This window comes from Seriola aureovittata, chromosome 10 (genome assembly GCF_021018895.1).
Source record: "Seriola aureovittata isolate HTS-2021-v1 ecotype China chromosome 10, ASM2101889v1, whole genome shotgun sequence".
Taxonomy (NCBI): domain Eukaryota; kingdom Metazoa; phylum Chordata; class Actinopteri; order Carangiformes; family Carangidae; genus Seriola; species Seriola aureovittata.
In genome coordinates, this window is record NC_079373.1 from 3466559 (window position 1) to 3486469 (window position 19911).

General features: G+C 41.3%; 1 protein-coding gene across 1 annotated transcript in view; it reads right to left on the bottom strand.

Moving 5' to 3' along the window:
• Positions 1 to 1095: 1095 nt before the first annotated feature.
• The window catches only part of LOC130176790 (synaptic vesicle glycoprotein 2B-like), a 35261-nt gene continuing 16445 nt past the window's right edge, over positions 1096 to 19911 (bottom strand). Inside the window, exons 4-15 of the mRNA XM_056388102.1 lie at positions 17767 to 17947; positions 15097 to 15248; positions 13878 to 14011; positions 13430 to 13519; positions 12728 to 12841; positions 12337 to 12425; positions 11963 to 12038; positions 10966 to 11054; positions 7910 to 8043; positions 5551 to 5751; positions 3972 to 4131; positions 1096 to 3786 (exon numbers count right to left, since the gene is read on the bottom strand). Of these exons, the coding sequence (XP_056244077.1) occupies positions 3603 to 3786; positions 3972 to 4131; positions 5551 to 5751; positions 7910 to 8043; positions 10966 to 11054; positions 11963 to 12038; positions 12337 to 12425; positions 12728 to 12841; positions 13430 to 13519; positions 13878 to 14011; positions 15097 to 15248; positions 17767 to 17947 (1604 nt within the window). The 3' untranslated portion in view covers positions 1096 to 3602. The remainder of the gene's footprint in view (positions 3787 to 3971; positions 4132 to 5550; positions 5752 to 7909; positions 8044 to 10965; positions 11055 to 11962; positions 12039 to 12336; positions 12426 to 12727; positions 12842 to 13429; positions 13520 to 13877; positions 14012 to 15096; positions 15249 to 17766; positions 17948 to 19911) is intronic.

Here is a 19911-nt window from a genome sequence, read left to right on the forward strand (position 1 = left end):
AACTAACCGGACAACCACATTTAAAAGCAACACCTGATGTATCTGTTATACAGTTAACAGCCCAGGTTCAACTTTGATCAACTGTATGTGTGTTTTACCTTCAAATGAAGTAGTAAATTCAGACTGTAAATTTATGATCATCTGACCTCAAGTTTCCTTCTCAATTACACATGAGGCTTTGGTGAAAGTTCATATTCTGCCTTGTTGCTCAATGGGTTGACGTTGGCTATATCTATTACTCCCTCTTACTTCCACTTTCCCACGCTGTCAAATTCCCTCCTTTCACTACCCTGACATCACTGTATTTGACCAATGACCAGTGACTGGCTGCTGTTCTTTGAATATCATTGCAATTCTGCCCGTCTTTCAGAACTACTCTTGTGCAGCCCACCTCCTCCCCATCACCACCATGACTTCCACGGTGTCCGGAAGTTTCCGTCACCCACCGGCTGACAGTGTCCAGACTCTGGGGGATAATGTCATACAGGCCTACGCTTAATGAGGATGCTTCAAGTCGATGGAGTCTACTCACCAAAACTCTCTCTGTTGCTTACCTTGATAAATTTTGTTATTCACTTCCATTTGATCTCTCCTTATTGGACTATTTTTAGCGATGTCCCAGATCTGAGTTGTTATGTTTGTGAGTACAATGGCCAGAGATATGAAAATAAATCATAGTTTTTACTCTAACTTCAATGTTGTGGTTGTTGTCTTACTTTTGTCAGACCTGCACCAGAGTGAAGGTGATACATAAATGATATATTTATAGTAACTAATTTTAGACGTAATTTTTGGACATTATTTTAAAAGTACGTTGAGACTAAATACCATCCACATTCATCATCTTTAAGTGTCAGAAGGATTGATTATTGCCCATGATCAATCCAAACATCTACATCAGTGACACCCTTAAAAGTAAAAGGTAGAATTTATGAATTCAACTGTGTTGATCATCAGGTGGGTGTCGTATTGTGTTCCTCTTTATGGTTAGAGGCTGAGGGATGGTTAATCATAATCATGATTTGGGCCTTTAATTTACTGTCTAATTGAACTCTATATGTGATGCACTTCATCAGAAACAAATGTAGACGGAGGTTAGTGCACTGATGAACTCATTTTATTGGTCTGATTTGTCACAGCCACAAATACACATAGCAACAGACAGAGATGGAGTCAAACAGTGAGACATTTTACATTGGTAGGATTTCTCCTTCTCCACCAATGAAAAGAAAGACAGTGATTTCAAATACAAAATATCCAAACAAATAACAGATTATGGCTTTTTGTCTCTGCTTCACAGAAATGTCAGACACAGACAACAGGTCCAAATAAATAAAGACAGGAAGTCATAAAAAGACACACTATTCATAAGCCATTCCCAACACTGTACATCAAACAAACAAAAACAAACAGTACTAGCAACACGTTCATAGACGATCATACACAACTAGACTTGGGCTCATTTTGGTGATTTGCAAGCAGTGAATCTTTATTTAAAAAAAAACAAAAACATTATCATACCATTGCCATTAATTAAAGGGGATTTTTTTTTACTGCTGTAGCATGTTGGCTTCTGAAGGCAAATTGTAGTTTCCATAAGTTTGAAAAATGTTCTTTTAATGTGAGTTTGGTACATGAAACCTTTGCTTGGTGGTTGTGGATAATCAATTTGCTAGATGGCATTTGGAAATTCACAGAAAATCATGTCAATTAAACCTTGAACCTTATGATATTTTATGAATTATAACTTCAAATGAAGTGTTTGTCAGATCATCAAACAGCATTCAGATCCCCCTCCCCACACCGGTCCAATGTCTGAATTGGGGGGCTGATTTGAAGTAGTAATTGACCAGATGTGCAGAGGTGAAAAAGTCAGTCAGTCAGTCATTGCTTTATCTTTTCTTTTTAGTTCTATGAATCACCATTGATGAAAGAAATGTCATTGGAACAGCTAATAATAAAAATAAAAGCAGATGATACAGCCAGACAAAGCAGCAGCCTATCACAGAAGTTTCTCATCTTACAGTGAGACAGTAAACAATTTCAGATTCAAGATCACAGCCAAGGTTTGGTCAAAGCAAAGCAAACAGAGGAAGGAAGATCTGCCTCATCCATCTGGTCTAAACAGGATCTTCAGAAACTAAAAAAGTCTCTTTGGAAGACACTGAACACTCTGCCCCATGTACAGCGTGTAAGCATGTAAATTAACAACATATCCTGATTATCTTTATAGAAAGTACAATCACATTTCCTACAAAATATATTGCTGTTGCAGCTTAGTTGTGTAGAAATGTTATTTCTAGGGAAGTTTTGCTATTTCAAGCAAAACTTTGAATAATAAATTGTACGACTTCAATTTAAGGTCACAAGAAATATAATTATTTTATTACTGTTTTCTCATTGATTAATGTAAAAATGCTCGTCACAGGTTGATGTACTCAACATTCTGATTTTGTGTGACCATTCAACAGTCAAAACCTAAAAGTACCTAAAAAATAAATAAAATGGTTCATGATGAAGTTTTGAATGGCTAAAATGATCATTTGTCAAAGCTAATCACCTGTCTACTCCATTCAGCACTTCTTTAGTCATTAGCCTACTACTGTAGTTATTCCCCAACTCAATTTACATCTTACAGCACTGTCAAGGCCAGAGATAAAGTAGATTCAACCTGTGTTTAGAAACTGCGTGGAGGTGAAACCAATATTGACCTTGTGCCTACGTTGAAAGGCAGAGTCAGACAGAGACTGAAAAGCAAATGCGCACAGTTTTACTCACATATATTTTGTCTGTTTAAGTCAAATGAGAACGTACTTTCTCTCTACTAATGAACCCAAGAACAGGAAGAGGTGATAGTGCTCATGCAAAACATACAGCACAGGAGACAAAATGTTGGACTTCAACATACAAATAAGTAGCTGTTTCACTTCAAGTAAGTCATCTGTGTGTATGTCATTCTGTAATGTTATTTGAATCATGGGTATTGTAGTGCTGAGGTTACAGGACTACTTGATGCTGTGAGCGATAGCTTAGATTCCCTTCTTTATAATGCAGGACAAACACAGCTCTGAGTGGCTCAGCACTGTTCTTGTGCTGGTGGCTCAGCACAAGAACAGTGTTTTCAAGGATAACTGACAGTAAGTGGAGAGGAACTGTAACTTCTAAAAATTCAACATACCTCTTTCACAATTTCATTTGCTAAAATAGCTGTAAAGCCTAAAAATGTGCCGGTCACAGAAAGCATTTGGCCAGTATTTGACATGACTCGCCATAATTCAAGGAACCACTGGTATAAAGGCAAGTAGCAGAGAATGTGACGACCAGTTATATCATGTGATTTAAGCCTCAAGCGGCATTTACACAAAAATAACATTAAGTCCATTTTGTCTTAACAGATAAATTGCATCACAGCATCAGAAAAAAATCCAAACTCTCAGCCTCTTTTTGAACATTGTAACTTGTACGACTAAACCCCAACCCCCCGCTACCTTTGTAGAACGTGTACAAAATGAAAATGGTGCTGCAAATGAAAAAAAAAATAGAACTTGGTATTTTACATTTAACAGGCATGAGTTTTTTCTATTCTTGCTTTCAAAATAAATTCACTGGAGGATTTTGTCCTGCGTGTCAGGTAGTTTGAGAGCCACGAGGCCACCGCACACCAGCGCTGTGAAAGACAGCAGGATGGGGACGGCTGTGGTGATGCCCACAAAGCTGGAGAAGATTGTGCTGCCAAGGATAGCTGCCAGCTTACAGAGAGCGTTCAGCACGCCAAACGCTGTGGCCCTGCGAGACCAAGACAAGACTTGGACTTTAGAAAACCCCTGAAACTGACACTATCACCATTAGTTCTGAAGATGTTTAAATATGACATGCATATCAGATACAACACATTTGTGCACTACAACAGAATCATTCAGTATCATTGTTGCCAGTGTCTTCATCTGACACATACACGTAAATGTCAGTACCTTTTAGAAGCAGGATACAGCTCCACGGTCACCACCTCGATGCCGTTCCAAGCAGCTACACTGATGCCACAGAAGAGACACTGTAGAGCAATGATTGCTGACTGGCTGAAGCTCAGGAACAGGAAGAAGGTACAGCCTGCTGAAGTCAGCATGGAGCCACCTGAGGAGATCACATAATCCTCACTGATTCATGAATTTTCTGTTCATCATTCAACTCTAGCTACTGATGAAAAAAAATACAAATAGCATCAACTGTCTAGTAAGAATTTAAATGTCTCATATAGTATAAAGGTAGATCTCCATGTGTTGTTTGATTATAGATTATAGATTATAGAAAGATTATAGAAAGGTTCTATATTAATGCTGTCAAAGTATCAAAGCCTCAAAGCCTCAGTCCACAGAGAAATGCACACAGCCTGTGTTCAGAAACTGAGCCTTAAAACCAGCCGTCAGGACTTCTGGAACTTTGTGATGTCACAACAAATCAGTCACCACCCTCAGCCATGCCCCAAGCCCCGCCCACCTGGACCCACCATCTAATCTTGCAGGATTTGGTTTCTCTGAGCTTTTACCTGAAATCTGCTATATATTTATTCAATCACTCAGAAAACAATCAGCCAATCAGAAGAGAGGCTCAGAGAGGTATGGTAACACAGCAGCAGTGTGTTGTTGAGTTAGCATTAAAGATGAACATCCAAACCCATTTCCACCAGGAAAAGAAATAAACTGATGACAATTTACAAATGCTAATAACACCCAGTTATTATACAATACTAAGCCAACAATATGAGATAGTATGTCACATATTTAAGTATGGGAAAATAATTCAGAATTTTGAGTTAGGTCATAATTCTGATCTTAACTCCCAATTTTGGATTAATCCCTCATAATTTTGATGTAAAATCTTATGCTTTTCATGTAGCATCATAATTTTGTTATTATTGATGCTTTAAATGACATCATCATGTCCATGAAAATGTATTATTTGTAAATGTACTATTTGTTGTAAATGGCAAAGAGGAAGCAGTGACATGGTGAGGGTGGTAAACTGGTTTTATCAGTCGTCTCAACAACATGGTATTTCAGTTATGGCCCAGGTATTACTGTTGGTCCCACATGCTCTATAGTGCACTCTGTACTGTGTACTGTACTGTATATGGACTATAACTCAAACATATGTGGACCATGTGGACTGTGGGGCTTTAGGAAGTGTGCTGATCCATTTAGATTACAAAGCACAGGGCTGAACTGTCCTTCATGACTTTGAGAATAACTTGAGGGTGTGTCTTCATTTTCATTCTGTGAATGAAAGAAAGAGCTAAACTGGGCATTATGACTCATTTTTCAATGGTAAGTTATAGAAGAACACTCACAAGGATATTTAATTTCAACCGTAACCCTCTCTAATAACTTGGCCTGCTAAATGTGCAGACCTTAGTCCTATAGAGTAAGAAGCAAAAGAACCCACATGAAAAGTAAGAGGTTTCATGTGGGTGAGTAACTAAATATACAGATGTGACCACAGCAAGATAATATAAGGCTTGCAAAATTGGTCATAACTACAACATCAAGAACTCACCTATAATCTTGACCCTGCCGATCTTCTCCATGTAGAGAGCTGAGATGATGCTGCCCGGTAACACCGCCAGACTGCCCAGGAAGCTTACCAGGTAAATGAGGGTGTCGTTCTCCTCATCACTGTCCAGGTGGCAGCCGTGTTTGTTCTGCTCAAAGGTGCTGTTCTCCATCGTACAGTTGATGAAGTTCTCCTCCGACAGGTCTACAAAGAACAAGAAGACCATGAGACGCAAGATGGAATTTATGGAAGAGGGTCAACGGTTGAGTCTTGGACCTGATTGAGTGAAACATCTGTCAAGGTTTTGTATATTATGGGTTCAAACCTTGAAGGGGTAGAACCCTATTGTGTTTGTGCTGGTTTATTATTATTTGTTGTCAATGGTTCAAATTGCTGGAATGAGCTAGAAACATGAAACTTCCCACATCATCTGGAAATGATGAGCAAGCGCTTCTGAAGAAATCTGAGCCCAATCGGCCCGATGGTGACGCTGTAATTAATGCCCAATATGTAGTTTTGGAAAGGCCTAGCCCCCAGACCATAAGTTTGATTGACTTCTCTTCCTACACCATGGGTCTGATTACCAAATTTTCTGTCAATTATCATAGACCAGGCCTAAAAAAGTAATTTGAGCCTGACCTATAGAGGACACCTCAAATACACAAAATGTGCACCTCTAAACTGGGTAGACAGCATTTCACCAGTTTTGGTGAACATGATCTGGGGGCAAGTTACCAAGATCTGAAGTGCCATATTGAGTCCTATTGACTAAAAACCACCATGATGGATTTCTAGCTGATTTGCATAATGTGAAATACAGTAATGTGACATCTAGTGTTTGGATGTCAACTCTATCAACACCAAATTTGGTATACAGCCTTGCAGGACTGAGATAAACAATTCTAAGTGAGTAACATTGGTTCAAAATCATGGCTGCCATCAATCAAAAAACCTATAGCGGGATAGCAGGAAACTGGCTGTAAATCATTAATGATTTATCATTTTAAATCTTAAGAGATATTGTTGTCCGTGAATAGGAATAGGCCTACCAAAGCATTTTCAGCCTCGCCAATAGGGGCGCCACAAATACCTAAAACATGTACCTCAAAACCTGATGGAGAGAATTCCACCAGTGTTGATGCACATGCTCTGGGGACAAGTATTAACTAAAATCTGAAGTGCCGTATTGATTGATGAATGTGGGCGTGGACTATTCATTAATATCTGCCATGTCATGCTGTCGCTTAATTTGCCGTGAGCTGGAACAAGGTAGAGACATGAAACTTGACACCATAACTGGAAACTGTGCAAACGCTTCTCATGAAATATGATTGGAATCAGCCTAATGGTGGCACTGTAATTAACAGCCAAAATAATCCTCACATAAAATCATAGCAGGAAATTTGTTATAAGTTGTCTTAGAGCAACCCTGATTAAAGTCAGTCACATCAATAATACTAATGTATTACTTAAGTTATACATGTGTGGAAACAATAAATCAAAAATGGTTTCAATGGATCAATTGTAGCTGAAACAGGCCAAAAACTGGCCTAGCATCATAACAGCACCTTAGTTTGCATTACCCCTGCCCTGTCAATGACTCCGGTCAAAGTATTTACTTTTACTAATTGCAAATTGCTAATTTGCTTTTTGGAGAAGAGTATCACCAGTGAGCAAGATAACATAGCTAATGTGACTTTGCTCAGCTTTGTCAAGTCTGAAACCTGCTCATTTGGTCAATTGAGATGTTTCTTTCTGTGGAGCACAAAGAGGTTAGAACCTGGAAATCACCATGTGTGGCTATATTTAAAAACTATATTTTTATATTGTTATTTTTCTCTCTCTACATTATTTAACTCCTATATTTCCCTATTGGATCATGACTAGGATCATTTCAAACTCAAATTGGAACAGTTTTAAAGGGAAAAGCTATGAATTAATGAATATGGTGCTTATCATGGAGTTTTATGGTAACTTTGTTGTATCATTGTGCTCTGTGAGAATTAGGACTGTGGATTTTTCACTTGCATTGGTGGCCTTAATGGTCAAGATGACCAAGAGGAATCCTTACACAAAGCAAAACCAGTTTTAATGCAGATATGAGCAACTGTTGTTTCAAGAAAGTCATGACAAATTGTGAACACATTGCACAAGTAGTCAGCCCACACAAAGACACTCTAAAGAAAACAAGATCACGAATATTATTAAAATATGAGTGGAACTTTAAATGATGGGCTGGTATTTGTTCCTGTGACTAAAGCTTTTGGTTGAACCCTCCAAACATTTAACCTCTGAGCTGCTTTCACAATCTCTCTGTACCGGAGCAGTACATCCTTCAGAGCCCTGCTCCTGCTGAACCTACCTGTGTTAAAGAAGACAGTGGAGCGGATGGTGCATCTCTCAAATATTGTGTCTGTGGACGTGATGTCCTCAAAGCGACAGTCTTCAAACAGTGAGTCCTCAAACTTCACTGACTTCATCGTTATACTGATGAACCTATGGGGATGGGATGGGACACACACACACACACACACACACACACACACACACGCACACAAACCAACGGACAAAGAAAACATGGACTCTTGCTTCTATTGCTGTGTTAGCACAGAATCAGAATGGACAGAATGGGCTGAACTGTGTAAAATCCAAGATGGCCACCACTGATAATACTGCCATGGAGATAAGCACTGCTTCACTCGTGGACAGTGTGATGGAGTCAAAATGATGGAATGATCATCTCCATGGCGATGTTATAAGTGACAGCCCTGTTAGCTACACTATTCATGTTGAATAGAAAGTTAAAGCCCATCAAGTCTGTTTTTAATTCTGCAAAAAGCATAGAAGTTAAATAATATACAGTACTGACACATACTGTATATCTGCACTGAAAACCTTCCTCGGCAGAGGTGAAGCGTCCCTAAAGATACACACCCTCATTTTCTTACAGAACCCAACAGCAATCCCAGGTTCCTAAACCGAGTGAAAGTCTGCACTGCAGGGAAAACAGAGAGGTTTGAATGTCTGCACAGTCAATGACAGACACAAACAGAGTAGAAGGTGCCATCACCTCAGGCATAGACACGTCCTCAGCTGAAAATATTTCTCCTTGAGAAAAACATTTTGCTTCTCCAGAGACTCATGAATAAAGATTGACAAGAGTAAAAAAACAAAACAAAAAAAAACAAAAAGAGAGTGCCTGGAATACATATGCAGGCGTACTCCACACACACATAGCAACACTCTGCACTGTCAATAGAGGAACTTCATCATGGCCAAATGACTTATTATACATAAAAAACAAACAAGCTGAAACTAACTGAACTTTGAGCATCTCCAGCTTATTCTGCAGAACCAGTTGTACGATAGGTCGAGTCCCAGATAGAAGTTTTTGCCGGATAGAACATCTCCTGAAGCTCTGGCTGAGCTGCTGTTGGCTCCTTGACCTACTAACCTTTCCAAAGAAAGGTTAGCTAGTGGAAAGAATTGTCACAACAGCTTTCAGCTCACACACGCAGCAGCTTCAGAATTTACACGCAGACAGGTGAGCTGCAGGCTCTCAGGTCAGCTATGATGTCACACACACAGGTGAGCTGCAGGATCTCAGGTGACCTATTATGTCACGGATACAGACAGGTGAGCTGCAGACTTTCAGGTGAACTGTGATGTCATAGATACAGACAGGTGAGCTGTGATATCACAGATACAGACAAGTGAGCTGTGATGTCACAGATACAGACAATTGAGGCATGATGTCACAGACAGGTGTGCTGCAGCCTCGAAAGTGAGCTGTGATGTCACAGACACAGACAGGTGAGCTGTGATATCACAGACACAGACAGGTGAGCTGTGATATCACAGACACAGACAGGTGAGCTGTGATATCACAGATACAGACAAGTGAGCTGTGGTGTCATAGACAGGTGTGCTGCAGCTTCTCAGGTGAGCTGTGATGTCACAGACAGGTGTGCTGCAGCATCTCAGGTGAGCTGTGATATCACAGACAGGTGTGCTGCAGCTTCTCAGGTGAGCTGTGATGTCACAGACAGACAGGTGAGCTGTGATATCACAGATACAGACAAGTGAGCTGTGGTGTCATAGACAGGTGTGCTGCAGCTTCTCAGGTGAGCTGTGATGTCACAGACAGGTGTGCTGCAGCCTCTCAGGTGAGCTGTGATGTCACAGATACAGACAATTGAGCTGTGATATCACAGACAGGTGTGCTGCAGCCTCTCAGGTGAGCTCTGATGTCACAGACACAGACAGGTGAGCTGCTGCCTCTCAGGTGAGCTCTGATGTCACAGACACAGACAGGTGAGCTGCTGCTTCTCAGGTGAGCTCTGATGTCACAGACACAGACAGGTGAGCTGCTGCCTCTCAGGTGAGCTCTGATGTCACTATCAAAGATAAAACCAAACCTTGGTCCTGGGACCTGAGGCCTCTGTCCTCCCTCAGCTTCACTCACTTTGATTCACAGCTGAGTTTTAAAACGCTGTGCTCAGAGGAACCTGTGGGATTTACAGGTGCTGTAACAAAATCTCAGGTGTATCTTTACTAACTTCACCCACATGGATAACAAACCTCTGACATGTGTATACAACATAAAACTGTTTATAGTTTCCAAAAACAGTGATAAGTGAAAATAAAACTGTGAAGTCTTCATAAGCCTGTGGAGGTTTACTCTCTTCACCATGTAACTCAATGGTTTCCTGTTCTGGCCATCAGCATGTGCAGTGAAGTGATTACCTGTAGACATTTAGCTAATGTTCATGAGCCACAGCATGCTGCTGTCTGATAACAACATAACTGAGAATGAAATGACTGATAGACCCAATAATAACACTGTGTGTGTTCACTGGGGGGGGGGGGGGGGGGGGGGTTCTAAACAGGAAATGGAAAGTGGTGCCGTCTTTGAACATGACCATCTCCGGCTTCACACTGCTGACTGCTTCCAAAAAGATAATGTTGGTGCTGTTCTGCATCAGTGTTGACAGCGGGGCACGTTAGCACTCAGCATTATGTAAAAAACCAAGATGATATAGAAAGTGCAGTAATAAATGCCATAAATGGTCATACTGTATAATTTCTGCTGAGTAACTTACTGATGATGGTTTTCCAAAAAAGTAAAGAGACTAATCTACTAAAAAAAATATACATCCCAAGCACTACTAACCATGAAACCTACAGTTGCTTTATAGAGAAAGAAAATACATCTTTTCATACATTTGTTGTCAATTAGTTTTACACTGCAAGTTTGTAAAGAGGATGAAATTGGAGGAGGATTTCTTTAATTTCAGTGTTTTATTTGCTATTCACTTTTAATTGAAACTAACACAGATTAAAGTAGAGAATGTGTACTGTATATACACTTGACTATAAATCTGTCTGCTTGCTTTGTGTCCACACAGTGAAACTTACTTGTCACTGATAAATTGTCCTTCTCTATGGATTTGGTTCTCCAGAGAAAAGTTAAAACGGAAGTTCTCCACTCTTTCTCCATCGAACTCCTGAAAAGAGACAAAACGTTTAAACTCCAGAGACTAAGACAGAAATTTGTATTTTATGGGTTAGGGTTAGAGTTTTCGGTTTCATGATGGTGCCGCCTAGTATTGCATGAATTCAATGGGATAGGTATCTGTCTCCACAGATGGACAACTTGTTACGATACAGCCAATCAAATCTTACATAAAGTACTAACATTAGTGTCACAGAGTCATGGTAATCCAGAGCAGCAGCCTTTAAGGTGCACTAACAGTGTCATGTGACCAATTTATATCAGTTAGCCTACATATATTTTAGCCGAGTTTACATATTGATTTTAATTGCAAAGCAGGAAGGCTGTGAAGGAGAGTCTTTCACATTTTTCATGTTTGATAGTTGTTTAAAACATTTATCAGTTGTTACACTGCAGACACGTGTTATTTATATTTATCCCTTCTAGTTTATGTCCTGAATTCACCCTCCACAGCAGTAGGTGAAATAAAGACACATTACACATTTTTCAATATACATGGTCACATTAAAGCTATGAAAAAATATGAAACATGCAAGAAAAAAAAATTATTATTATTAAATGTACTTGTATACACTACAAATAATGTGCCCCCTTTTTCACTAGCTTTCATGTCATGTGACCCAGTGATTTACAATCTATTTTAAAATGTGGGGCTCCGTGGCACAGCGAGGAAACAAACTGTTCAATCTGCCCAGTTGACTCATAGTGCCACCTGCTGTCATGGTGGGTGAATTACTCAGGACATTTGGGAGAAAATCACAATAATGGTGGAAAGGTTGTGCCAAAGGTATATCTAAGATATCTGTTGTTCAAGTTGCGGGAGGGAATTAGCTCCATTATAGTCTCTTCCTGTCAAAAGCAGGACGAAATGATGTGTATCTGAATCACTGTTGACCTTACCTTGACCTCGGACGTGTACTCCATGTACTGAAGGTGTTTGATCATGTCAGGAAACCAAACAGACAGACCATAGTAACTGTGATGAAATATAGACGGAGAGAAGACAAGTCAATAAAAGGAGCATAAAACAACCAGAATGTAAAACTGAAAGACTGCAGTGCCCTTTGTCACATTAGGGACCAGAGCTTTGTTCCTTTGCTTTGTAGTGTGTTCACTCTTTACAGTGTGAACAGTCTGAGTTAGAGGCCATGTAATTACAACATGCCTGTTTTAAATCTGGCCATGCTGTCACATGTCACCCCCTTGATTTCTTCCTTGTTGTCAGCCTGGATGATGGCGTCATGCATGATATTTACATGACATCATGAACTCACCTGAAAGCCATGCAGAACCAGATGACGGCCATGAAGAGTGTAGCTAAGCGCAGCTCTGCAGACAGGAGAGACGCCACGTTCCTGAACACCTGGGACAAACACACATACACAGCAGTGAACCAAGAACCAGGTCAGATTCAGCGCTACTGACTCTCTGCTCTCTCTTCATCAGCACAGCTACAAAATAAGGGCACATTTTTACAGTTACATATTCATTAATCCTACAGATACAGTAGGTGACACACTCTGGCCCTAAACCATACTGTAACGGTGAGGTGAAAACCTCTGTCTCATCTTTTAGGAAAAGGTCTGCTAGTGTTTGGGACTCGCCCCGCATCCATTCTGCACCGAGGCCTCAGTCTTCACCACTGACTGTTTGTACTGTACGTACCAGTTTGCAGAGTGTTAGTGAGCGCACAGCCCATCGTTGTACAGCTGTTCCTGTCGCACTCTGAATCTCTATGAACTCGTCCTCTGCTGTTTTCGGAGCCTTGATGTGAGTCACCTGAACAAATAAAAGAGAAGGAAAATGTGAGACAACATGTGATCTTAGTCAAAGTAACTCCTCCTGAACATAAACTCTTATCATTATGAGCTTTTGTCTGTTGGTCACGGTTTTCAAATTCAGCTCCTCCACCCCACCCTGAAATCCTTTTGTTTCCTTCCCTCATCTCATGCAATATACTGACTTATAAAGACATTCAAGGCATGGTGAATCAATGTTAACTGGACTTGGTTGTAGATACTTGAAAAGTTCAGTTGCCCTTGATTGAACTTTTCTTGGATAAATGACCCGAACGTAAGAGAATCTTCATAGACATCTTAAAAATTAGATTTATCAATCACCAGATTTGGGGGGGAAATGTGTGTGTGTGTGTGTGTGTGTGTGTGTGTGTGTGTGTGTGTGTGTGTGTGTGTGTGTGTGTGTGTTTGTCCACAGCCCTGACAGGTATTCTGAGATGTTTGTGGCAAATTGTGTCAACTGGGTGACAGGTCTGTGGAAACACCTGGGTGCTCCTTGTATCTATTCACATCTGTATCTGAATGTATTTGTATGGAGTGACAGTCATGTGGGATACTTCCATGTACTCACAGTGAAGACTTTTTCCGGCTGTCCCTTGGCCCTCCAGTTGGTGTCATGGACCTGCTTCAGGATCATCCAGGCCTCATCATGTTTGGCGTTCTGCTCAACACACACACACACACACACACACACACACACACATACAAACATGTACACAGTTTGCTTCTTTGCATCTCTTCTAGACGTCCTGTGCGTATTGTACAGTATGTGCATGTATTTGGCTCCACTCAGTAACCACCATCAGTTAGAAGCAGTGAGCGGTGAACTTGATGTTTATGCAAGCAAAGCTTATGTAAGGCCTCCACGGTGCACCACCAAGGTTAAAGCAGTGCATGATCAAGTATGAATGTGTAATACATTATTGATTTGTTCAGCATCATAGCGGTTTCTGTGCTCCTGGTTGAAATCACAAATAGTTTTCTTGCACATTATTCGGTGGGATGGCGAAGAGTCTCACCTCCAGGAGGAAGCGAGGACTCTCAGGCATGAAGGAGAGTCCAACCAGAGACATGATCGCAGGAAGAGCCGCAACCAGGACAAAAACCCGCCAGCTGTGGAACTGGAACTCTGTACCCATACTGAACCCCCAGCCTGTACACACACACACACACACACACACACACACACACACACACACAAAAAGGTCCATTCAAAATCGGTGTGTTTTAAGAAGTTGGATGACTGGTGTGCTGGTCGCCACACTGTAGAGCCTGTTGTTGACCATTAGAGAAACTTTGCTTTCAGACTTAAAGGTTTCATTATTCCTTCACACCTCACAGGTGTTTTGAGTTATTCTGGATGACTGAATAGGGAGAAGGTAGACAGACCGCTGCAGGGAGCTGTGTGAGGTCACCTGACCTGGTAAAGTTCAAACGTCCTCCTGTAGGAGCTGGATGATCATGGCGAGGCAACCAATCATATGTGATCAGTTACTATAAATGAATGAACAGCTCCTGCAGCAATATGTATCACTGTGAGCGGAAACAGCATCAGCAGTGGCAGCAGAAGTAAACTGCATGTACATTGGCGGCTTGATGGATCTGCCCACCGAAGACTGGCTGTGGGCATTTTCAGGCACGCACATCCGCTAAATGTTTCTTCCTGTTTAGATGGGGCTGAACATCCCGTTGCCTGGGAGGGTTGTACTGATGGACCATTTACACGAACAGAGGGATATGTTTTTAAGTTTGATGGGATGGAAAACGACTGCTTATTTGTCCATATCACATCTACAAAAATGGCTCCTTACTGTATTTGCATGTCATTCTTGTGAAGACCTAAACTCTATTAGTTGTCTGCATCGTGTGAAAACCCACTGGGAATAATAATAATAATAATAATAATAATAATAATAATAATTTAACACCCTACTGGTCCCTGTACCCCTAATAGCAACAGCACAGTAATTTCACACACAAACAATCAAAAAGAGTAAAATGGTCAAATCTGTGGACTGTTTTCCTTGTTTCACAGTGGACATTGTGCAAAAGCAGAAAACATGATCAACCACAGTCACAGTTTTTTCCTTGTATAGGTTACAGTACCTGATGCTGATGTTAAAACTCTACATCAGACGACGCAATGACCCAGTTTCCTGACAAGCAGCATTAAATGAAGTGTTGTTCGGGATTCTGTCGGAACTGTCTGAATGTTAACTGCTGTGTTTAAGCTCTCACCATATCTGGGGATGATGCCCCACGCAGTGAAGGAGGCGTAGATCCCACCAACCATCCAGAACATACACAGCCAGGACAGATGCTCCCCTCTCTTGTCCATCTGGAGAAACTCAGAGAAGTACGAGTACACGATCGGCACCGTGCCACCAATCCTGAGAGAGAGAGAGAGAGAGAGAGAGAGAGAGAGAGAGAGAGAGAGAGAGAGAGAGAGAGAGAGAGAGAGAGAGAGAGAGAGAGAGAGAGAGAGAGAGAGAGAACGAGACAGAGAGACAATCACGAAATCAACATGATCAATATAAGGCATAATCACAAAAGAACTAGATTTCAAATTAAAAGTGCCTCCTTTGAGAGGAATTTTACTGTGGCTCAGGAGGCACAGCGGGTTGTCCATTAATCAGAAGGTTGGTGGTTCGATTCCCGGCGCCTCCAGTGTGAATGGAGTGTCCCTGGGCAAGATACTGAATCCTAAATTTCCCCTGATGTTATCATGCGTGTATGTATGGTAGAAAAAGTGCTCTATATGTACGAAAAGTGCTGTGTGAATGTGGCTTGTAACGTAAAGCACTTTGATTGGTCGGTGAGACTAGAGAAGCTCTATATTAGTGCAGTCCATTTACAACTAGAGGATTCCTTTCATGGGATTTTTTGCTATGACATGGAATATTTCTAAATCGAACACTACACGAGTCGTGTTGTAGCAGAGTTAAACTGAAATCAGAATGGGAAGTTAAGACGTTTTGGTAGGTTGAACAAAGACGTGTCTTCTATCGGAGGCAACAAAGGATTCCTTGTGTGAAATTTGCTCATATCACAAGAACACATGAGTGTGGCTACATGTTGGTGCAGATGTGTTACTGCAGCAGAGCGGGCATGCAGGACATCCCATGAACTCCACTGCACCCTCTGAGGAGAGCACCGTTGTGGTGCACACATCTGAATGTCACTGTCACTGTGCTGTGCTCTGTATGTGACCTAATTTCTAAGTTAGTGTGTCTCCCTGTGGACCACAGTTATTCTGGGATGGAGCCACCCTCTGCATAAACATGGTGTGGAGACTGATTTATTGTGTTGTATAAAAACTTAAGAAGCTTCAGATCAGTTGAAGACAAATGACTGTAACAGGACGTGTTATTCGGTATTCTGAAAGTTAATACCACAGACGTGGGAGGTTTAAGGACCTACACAAGTTTTTACACTGATGAAAATAAAAATGTTTATACGTGAAAAAAACTGACAAACCTTTCTGGTGTCTAATTATAAAATCCTCAGGTGGTGCAGTTGCATTAGGGGAATGTTTCCACTTCAGCCCATGTCGGTGACGCTGGACAGAAACCTGCACTGTGCTGTTTAGTAGATACACAGTGGAGTAGAAATACACTGCCTCAGGTAGAGATGATGGTATGTTCCTGCTTGTTTTCTGATTCAGATTTTTATTTTCTTATATAAAATCTTGCCAAGTAACGCATAGAAACAGAAGATAATTAGATTTTCAGAAAGTTGACTTTTCAGAGTGTTCACTTGACAGTAACATGACTCAAGGGTTCTTCTTCAGGCTGTGAGCTTCTGCATGTTGGGTTTGGAATAAAATAAATACTCATATATTAAAGTTTCACGTCTCAGCTTTAATTTCAGTAGATTTAAGTCAATATTGAAAGAACTGTGTGGAAGATAAAGCCACTCTAACGCTCAGCGCCGAAATTGACCAGGGTTCATGAGTAACACTTGGTAAGTAAATGTATGTTGGGCAGCTGAGTGTCGTTTCACTGTTTATACTGAAAGAGCTCTCTCACCAGCCGAGACCACGAGGCTACGAAAAAGCAAACATCTCTGTCAGTGAGAAATCACAGGTGGTTTGTTGCTAAAGTCATCAGCTGGGTACTTTCTAAAAAAAAGAAAACTATGAAATGGTAAAGAACGAGGAGATCGAGGTAGATCCAGTGGACGAGTGGGAAACAGTTTGTGTGGCGGAGAAAAGCTCCTTCATGACTGAACAGCAGGTAAAGAACGGCATCCAGGATGTAGGCGGACATGTTTCACTGTCAATGGCCACGAGAAGACTTCATGACGTCACTGCAAGATGCAGTGTGAGGGCAGCCACGCTACTCTCACTCTCCCACCTCACTCGTTTGCTTTTCTACACGGGGTCATCTCAGTTTCAGTCAACTGCACCCGAACAAATACCTCCACACACTTTGTTAGGTTTGGAATCGATGTATTTAGCCTTACCTTGTTTTAAATTTGGAGTTCACACACTTTAACACTGTGGGATAACACATGCAATCTTCCGTTATATTCATATTTCCTTGTCTTTGACTTATCATGGCTGCTGGGGGACGTCCTTCCTGGTTGAGTCAAACGTGTGGCTCAGGGTTGATGAGCTTTAAATAATGAAGCCAGCTCCTCAGGCTGAACCATCTGCTGCCATGTCGTGGGGAGTGATTGGGTTTTTTTCACTTTGTATTTAGTTGCACTTGGCGATTGTGTTGTCGACCCCTTCTAAACTATTTGGTTTGGCCAGGTCGCTTTATACAAAATGCTTTTTGTTCGAATGTTTCATATATGGAATTCCTTTTCCTTATGGAACATAGCAGTTAATGACAATGTATGTATCAAAAACAATAGATGTGTCACCTCACACCTTAAGGAAGAGTGTGTGTTTGTGGTTATTACCCGATGCCGGACAGCAGCCTGAAGAAGAGGAAGAAGCCGTAACCTTGGGCGAACGACGACAGGAATGAAAAGATGCAGTTTATAGCCAACGCCACGATCAGACAGCGGCGGCGGCCCACTTTGTCTGCCAGACCGCCCCACACGAACGCTCCCACCATCATGCTCAGAAAGACGGTCAAACCTGCACATAGACAGACAGAGACAAAGTAGGACTATGACTGTACAGTAACTTTAACCATGTGTTTATTAAGGTCCCCGAATAAAGTACTTATTTTACCATGAACCATTTTTCTGCCTAAACGTAATCAAAGCTTTACCACAGCACCGTCACATCATCATAATATAGTCCAGATTTAAATTAGAGCAGGGATTTATGATGGTGCTGGAAGGCTCAGACGAATGATGTCCTGCTAATCAGGTGGTTTCAGATGATAAAACGTTTCCATGTGTTGCTCTTGTTTTGTCCTCTGGATATTTCAGCCTGTTGAAAGTGAAGAATGTGTTTGTCCTTCATGTTTTTGATATCAAATAATGTGGATTTGAAACAGAGCAGTTACCGCTTTTTGAGGCTCAGTCTGAAAAGGGCAAATTGATCCCTCATTAACAGTGTATGACACACGCTTTTTTAATCCTTCCCATTCATTCATCCCTTATTCATTCCCGTCATCTTTCTTTCAGACAGCCGGGTTGACTGTCATCAACTCTACGAAAATAAGTCAGCACACTCAGCTCTTTCTTGGCTTTAAAATTTCAAGATCTTCATCAGCAGTGAGGAGTATAACCCTCACTGCTGCCAGATACTGGCAACTCTGCACCACAGTGTACAGATGGCTGTGCTACAGGGGAGAGCTGACTCTGTGACTCATCATATTGGGTCTCAAATCACAACCCCATCCACACATACAGTACGAACACACATCATTTTAAACGAATGCACATGAAGACATTACATATTCAGTTCCTTGGGCTCGGCCATAGTACGGCTGTTATGTCTGTGTATTCTCTATAACTTGTGTCCCTGGAATCTGGAGCAGCACCGAGACTCTGTTTCCAAGGTCAGGACAGAGAATCGATCACTGACTGTGTCTGCTGACTCAACACAAACACAGTCCCGTCTGAAACACTGCTCCAGGCCAAAAGTGGTGGGAGATTGGAGGAGGTGTGAGACAGGAGTGAGAGGAGGATAGTGGAGGAGGAGAAGAAACAGACAGAGAGAGAGAGAGAGAGAGAGAGAGAGAGTGGAGGTAGAGGACATGTAGGACCTCAGATGAATAAACTGCATCATATATTGAATATTTGGGGAAAAAAAACACTTTTGAACTTGATCAAAATCAATTCAGTTTGATTCAGTTTGATCCCTCATTCCCTTTAGCAGTCAGCCACAAACTGCAGAGCAGAGTCTCTCTCTGTCTGACTGCAGCAACACAACTCCAATCACTGCCTCATGGTCGTATCCCTCCACTGGCCAGTCAACTTACAGGAAATATGGTCACAACCTCCCCTTCTGTTGAGTTACAGTGCTGAATAACCATGAATGACCACAAGTGTTTTTGCAGGACATTATGATGTCACAGTGAAGCTGATCTTTGACCTGCTGGATATAAAATGTCACCACATTTTATCCCATTAGACCTTTATGTTAAATTGTGTCAGAATTAGTGTATGAATTTCTTGAGTTATGGCCAAAAATATGTTTGGTGAGGTCACAGTGACCTTTGACCTTTGATCACCAAAATCTAACCAGTTCCTCCATGAGTCCAGGTGAATTCCCTCATGATATTCCTGAGATATCACATTCACGAGAATGAGATGTGCGAACAACTTGAAAACAACAGTCATCAGTGCGGAAGAATAATGAGATGGACAGACAGATGGAGAGGGAGGGTGAGGATGGACAGATGGAGGGAAAGAGAGAAAGTTTTAAAGAAAGTATCCCTGGTTTGTTTCTCTGCTGCACCCAGCACCCTGTGTGCTGCTGAGTCAGGTGTTTGCTGAGGGGGACAGAAGGTTTGGGACACATCAGTTACCAGTACACATCTGTTAATGACATCATCGTCACATGATTTTAGTAAATACACATACTGCATATCATAATTGTTAATGTCAATGACAGACACACACACACTCAGCTGAACTGAGCTGAGG